This window comes from Chrysochloris asiatica, unplaced genomic scaffold (assembly GCF_000296735.1).
Source record: "Chrysochloris asiatica unplaced genomic scaffold, ChrAsi1.0 scaffold00005, whole genome shotgun sequence".
Taxonomy (NCBI): Eukaryota; Metazoa; Chordata; class Mammalia; order Afrosoricida; family Chrysochloridae; genus Chrysochloris; species Chrysochloris asiatica.
In genome coordinates, this window is record NW_006408523.1 from 6020273 (window position 1) to 6026530 (window position 6258).

The 6258-nt window shown below is 44.2% G+C and overlaps 1 protein-coding gene across 1 annotated transcript in view; it reads right to left on the reverse strand.

Moving 5' to 3' along the window:
* The window catches only part of ATP8A2 (ATPase, aminophospholipid transporter, class I, type 8A, member 2), a 727934-nt gene that overhangs the window by 208865 nt on the left and 512811 nt on the right, over nt 1–6258 (reverse strand). Inside the window, exons 29-30 of the mRNA XM_006831949.1 lie at nt 5643–5765; nt 3307–3385 (exon numbers count right to left, since the gene is read on the reverse strand). Of these exons, the coding sequence (XP_006832012.1) occupies nt 3307–3385; nt 5643–5765 (202 nt within the window). The remainder of the gene's footprint in view (nt 1–3306; nt 3386–5642; nt 5766–6258) is intronic.

Below are 6258 nucleotides of genomic sequence, written 5' to 3' on the forward strand. Positions count from 1 at the left end.
AGACTAAGGTGCGCCTGACCCAAGCCATGGTATTTTCAATAACCTCATATGCCTGCAAAAGCTGGACAGTGAATAAGGAAGACCATAGAAGAATTGATGTTTTTGAGTTATGGTGTTGGAGGAGAATATTGAAAGTGCCATGGGCTGCCAAAAGAACCAATAGATTCGTTTTGCAAGAAGTGCAGCCAGAGTGCTCCTTGGAGGCCAAGATGGCCAAACTCTGTCTCTCATACTTTGGACATATTGTCAGGAGAGAGGAGATGCTGGAGAAGGATATCATGTTTGGTAAGGTGGAGGGTCAAAGAGAAAGAAGACCCCCAGCGAGATGGATTGGCCAAGTGGTAGCATCGATGGACTCAAGCGTGGCAACAATAGTGAGGTTGGCCCAGGATCGGGCAGTGTTTCATTCTGCTGTGCATAAAGTCGCTATGGGTCAGTACCGACTCGATGGCACCTAACAACAACAACTGGTTGGATGTTAGGTAAATCCCCAAATATGGGGGTGATGAGGGAGTAGATAAAGGTGGAGGATTCTTTGGGGTACAACGTTGAGATGTTTGCTGCTAACCGGAAGCTTGAAAGTTCTAGTTCACTGGAGGCATCTTAGGTGAAAGGCCTGATGTCTTAGTTCTCTGACGCTGCTGTAACAGAAATACCACACGTGGATGGCTTCAAAAAACAAAAATTATTACCTCACAGTTTATAAGACTAGAAGCCTAAATTCACAGTGTGTTGTTGTTGTTAAGTGCCACTGAGTCGAATCTGACCCATAGCGACCCTGTTTGGGGTTTTCCAGGAGCAGCTGGTGTCTCTAGGAAAAGGTCCTTGTGTCTTCTCAACTTCCATGGATGTGGTGTTCGTTGGAGATCTCCAGGTGTCTTGGCATCAATTCTCTCCTGGGTTTATGAAATTCTCAGACCAGGGAACCTGGGTCCACAGAAAGTGTTCAGCTTCATTCTTGTTATTCAGGTCCTTAGATCTTTGCTTTTATATCTCAAAAGAGACTGATTTAAGATGCAACCTAATCCTGTAGATTTTGTCCTGTCTTATTAACATAATTATCTCTAATCCTGCCTCATTAACATGATGACGTTGTTGTTAAGTGCCCTGGAGTCAGGTCTGATTCACTGCGACCCTTTCTAGGGTTTCTGAGGAGCAGGTGGTGGGTTTGAACTGCCAACCTTGTGGTGTGTATTCCAGTGCTGATTCACAGCACCATATCATAAGTCCTTGAGTGCATCAAGTCAGTTTTGATGCATAGTGAACCAGTGTAGGGTTTCCAAGGCTGTAAATCTTTGCAGGAGCGGAAAGCTTCACCTTTCTCCCACAGAGCAACTGGTGGGTTCAAACCACCGACCTTGTGGTTGGCAGTCCAGTGCTTATCTTACAGTGCCACCATGCTTCATTAATATCATAGAAGTTAGGGTTTACAACACATAAGGAAATTACATCACATTACAAAAATCGCCGATAGTAATTACATCAGATTACAACACACAGGGTAATGACATCAAATTACGAAAATCCTGATGAGAATCAAGGCCTGACTAAATTGACACAGAAGAGCGGGCTACAAATAGTTCAAAAGAATTACAAAATGATGGGATTTTTCCATGAACTTTTTGAAGTCCCTCCTCTTTGGGGGTGGGGGCACAATCCAATCTGTGAAACCAGATGATTCACTACAGAAACAGCTGTCATTGAAAAGCCTATGGAACACAGCTGTACTCTACACATGTGGGCTGGCCATGAGTCAGCTCCGACTCCACCTCCTTTTAAACTTTTACCACATTAGGAGGGGGAATGTGTTTCCATAATGGGGTCTAGGCACATTACAGTGTTCCATCATAAACTGGATGTGACAAACTCAAAACACAAGATCATAACTCCAGGCTTGCTTAGAATACCACTGTCTCAGCTGGTGAATGGGTCCATTTTAGTTCCCTTTGAAGCAAGCAAGAGTCCAAAGGCAAGCATTTTCTGGTTAGGAGCATAGGGGAAAAGATCTGAAGGGTGTGTGTGTGTAGCCAACACAAGCCATCCACCATCTCTTCCTAAGTGTGAAAGAGAGCCTGGGTTCAGGTACCAGGGGACATTTGCCCTTAGGCCCATTAGCCATCCTGTTTCCCATCATCCTCAATCCTGGGACCATGATGGCTTCTTAAATCAACATGTTCCAGCTTCTGGAACAAAGCCACATCCAATAATACCCACGTACTTGCAAAGCCATTTTAAAACTAACAGAATCCATTCTGAGTATAGCTTAATCACAGCAAAGTTTTAGAGTTCAAAGCAAGGGTCCCCTAGCATGTCTTTTAGGGGTCAGGCTAGAAGCAGAACATTTCATTCTCTGATCTAGTGATTGAGGGAGCCTCAGAGGAAAAGGCAGTCTGTGGAGACTGAAGGACCAGGTCACCGGGCATCCTAAACTTGCTGGGCACAGTCTCTCCTCTAGTTTTCAGTATGTCAGTAAGTTAAGGAATATCGGTGAGAATGAATCACTTCTGCATGGAGTATACAACACATTGATACAGAAACAAAGAAGCCTGGAAACATGATACTCTTTGGCTCTTTGAACAATGAAAGGTCTTGTCTAGTCAACATTTGGAGTCATTTTTTTCCCAGGGGGATTATTACAATTTGAGGAGGATGAATGAGCAGCATTCTAGTGATCCATGTTCAGTTTCTGAGACTAAAGATGAGTGTCTTTCAGAGGCAGTGTTCTGGGTGTAGAAAGAAGGGAAGATGAGTCATATCTCTCACATCCTCTCTCTCCTAGCTCGAGAGAAAGTCTAAGACCCATTTAGAGGATTCGTCTTTGAACTCCCTTGAAAAGGTCCATCTCCAGGCACCAGTCTCTAGTCAGCTAGGTACAGTCTAGGAAGGGCTATATCCAGTAAACTAAAGAGAGACCAAAGTCTTCCAAAATCTGACAGATTCTCCATACAGGTATGTGAGCCTTGGATCATGCAAGCCCAATGTCTACCTGGGTCATGCAAGCAGAACATTTCAGACAAGAAGTGCTGGCACTTCATTATTACCTGGTGCCTTGCATCTCTGGCTCAAACATGGATTGAAAATGAAGTTTCGGATTCCTAGTACTGAACTATCAAGTCAACCATAGAGAAAATGGGTTCTCAATTGACACCTGCAAGCTATCCTTGGGTTTTCGGTACGAGTTAGCTCTGAAGTGTGTTCCTGGGAATCTCTAGTTCTTCAGGAAACAGAGCACATGCTAGCACCAGGGAGACCTACAAGCTGTCCACAGAAACCACTTGCTGACAGTTGAAATCAGGAAACCATTACCGTGTTCCAGTGCTTTCATGGGAAACCAGAAGAGGATGAGGGAGTGGACCAAGGCGTTGATGCAGTGACCCCAGAAAACCTATGGGAAAACAAACCAAGGGAGTCAGGAGCTGCCCATAACACTGACCTCTGAGTCACTCTCCACAAACACTTGATTGTGAGGGATTCTGGCAGGGTGCTACTCAGCCCCAAAAGGAGTTTATTATTCTTGGAGTGTTTTTTTTTTTTTAAACCCAACTATTTCCTCTTCTTTTTTTTTTTTTTAAACTTACAAATGACTGGAAAATGTCCAGATAATGTTTGTTTCAGTACAAAGACCTAACTTTATATACACACAGACATAGACCAACATACAATCTGTCCACATTTGAAAAATGAGTTAAAATGTGCACACTCTTTAAAAGCATTAAAAGCATTCTCCATGGAAATTCTTCAGTCTCGAAAACCCCACACAGGGTCGCTATGAGTCGGAACCGACTCCATGGCACATAACAACAACATGCTCATTCATGTATTTTATTTGAGTTTCTTCCCATTCCACTTTGCCTTTCAGGTTTTTTTTTTTTTTTTTAGCATTTTGATAAAGATTATGGATGTTTGAAAATATTCTTTATTGTAATGCTTGGAGGGTCTGATAAAAAAATACTAGATTCTGAATGAGAGTTTCAACCATCTTTTAAACCTCTGAGAGGATGTGAAGTACTGTTGAGTCGATTCTGACCCATAGCGACCCTGTATAGGGTTTCTGAGGAGCGGCTGGTGAGCTTGAACCACCACCTTTCAGTTCAAACGGCTTTGCAGCCTGGTGCATTAACCCACAGCGCCACCCCAGGATTTCTCTGAGAGAACAGAACCATAAAGTCAGACTACATTGAATTAAAAATCGACACTTTGTTCTGGAACTTGTCATGATGTTGGATGCTAGTACTGCAGGGAGGCAACAGGAAATAGTGGAAAACATTGTTGTAAGAGAATGAGGGTTTCCACAAGTTAAATGTTCCTTCTCCCTTCTCCTTCTCTGTCCTCTCTACCAAAAAAGATCTTCCAGGTGGCTGTAAGGAAGTCTCAGGGCATTCCCAGTTCTGTTACCTATTGCATGGGTCCGTTCCTACTTTGTTTCCTATACAATTTGAATTCACAGGGCAATCAAAGTACATGGAATCCAAATTCAAAAGAAAGCAGATTCCATTTTATGCAACTAGTAAAGAGCAAACTGGTCCACTGACAATGTTGTAGTAAGCAAGGGTGACAGAGTGAGACACCCATGTCTCATTGTGTACAGAAGCCTGTAGTAATACCCTTGCATTTTTCCAGGGCCATTATACTTGCCCTAGAGTACGGTGGCTCTGAAGGAAAACTGTGAGCAGCACTTGGCTCTAAAAGAAAAGTCTCCAGAGATTGTTCTCTCACTGTGGAAGGGGGAAGGGAGTCCCCCTGACATCGTTATGAAGGCCCCAAGAGCTACCTGAGCAAATCATGGCTACAACTAGCATGCTATGAAACTGAACTGGGAAAATGTGCTCCTAGGGTCAGAGAAAAGGAGGAAGACCCCCAGCGAGATGACGGCAACAGTAGTGAGGTTGGCCCAGGCTCGGGCAGTGTTTCGTTCTGCTGTGCATAAGGTGGCTATCAACAACACCTAAAAACAACAACAACAATCCTCCCTGCACAAAAACCTAAGACAAATACATGTCCAGGCCAGGTGTGTCCTCTGTCCACTAGCACACAATCTATCTCTTTGGATTGGTGGCCTTTAGTTAGCATGTTCACAGATGGATGTTCTTCTCCATTAAAGACAAAAGAATCCACTTAACTCCAAATCCAGCCTCTTCTGTATCGTCTCTCTCTCTTTGTCTAGATAATTTAGCCTTTCTGATTCTATCGTCTGAGGAAATACATCCACGTCTGACTTGATCCCTGTGTTACTATGGAGTTGATTATTTTCCTTGGCTGAAGAGATCTTTGCTTCTCAATGAAAAATCAGTCAGGTGTGTCTCGAGGAATGGGGCTAACCCCTGACTTGCTTAGACACCAGGCTTCATGAAAGTGTCTGGGGACTGCCTCGATGGCTGATCCTACAGCAAGTGGGGCCAGCCTATGGCCGCCCTCAGAAATCCCTGAGACTGCAGCTAGGGAGCTGAGGGAAGGCGGGGACAGAGCGTCACAGGCAACAAAAGCTCCTCCCCCTTTTGGCATCTCTGAGTCTCCAAGCTTAGAGGGCGGTGGTCTCATTGCTTTCCCAGCTTTCTCTCAGAAGGACCTCTCCCAGGCAGACTAAGAGTGGAAAGAGCAAAGGCAAAGTTTATGCTTGTGTGAGGAAAGAGTTTGCCATTTACCTTGGTGTTGAAGCCTTCGGCATTCTGGGTGATTTTGTAGAGCTGCGGAAACCGGAGCATGCTCTCCTGAGTACAAGATCTCTCGAAGATTCCCAGAGTGAAGGGCGGCAAGGCCGTGAAAATCTACACAGAGGACAAGCAGCCATTAGAGGAGACTTTTCTGATTCACACAGTGCGAGTGTTTCAGGTCTTTGTAATGATGACTTAACTTCCAGTCAAACCCAAACCTGAGATCTATGATTCACAATTCCCCAGACACCTCCAAACAAAGACAATCAAATCAAAGGACATTTTAACTGATATCTAACCAGAATGAAATGAATACAGTGAACAGTAAAAACAGCATAACAAATAATTGATCAGTCACCAAATCCTTTGTAAAGTACAGTCACAAGGCAGTGAGCTTTGTGGCGTGACATCCTGCTTCCTGTGAACGTCGCCTGAGGCACAGACTCCCCATTCTCCACACCGATGCACTTTGCTTGTTTATTCACTCAGCGGACACTTATTGGGAAGATATTCTGGGCAGATATTGTGATAAGCACCAGGTATTTAGAGGGAAGGAAGGAAGAATGGATTGAGAGAGGAGGAGGGAGGAGGGTAGTTGGGAAGGGGA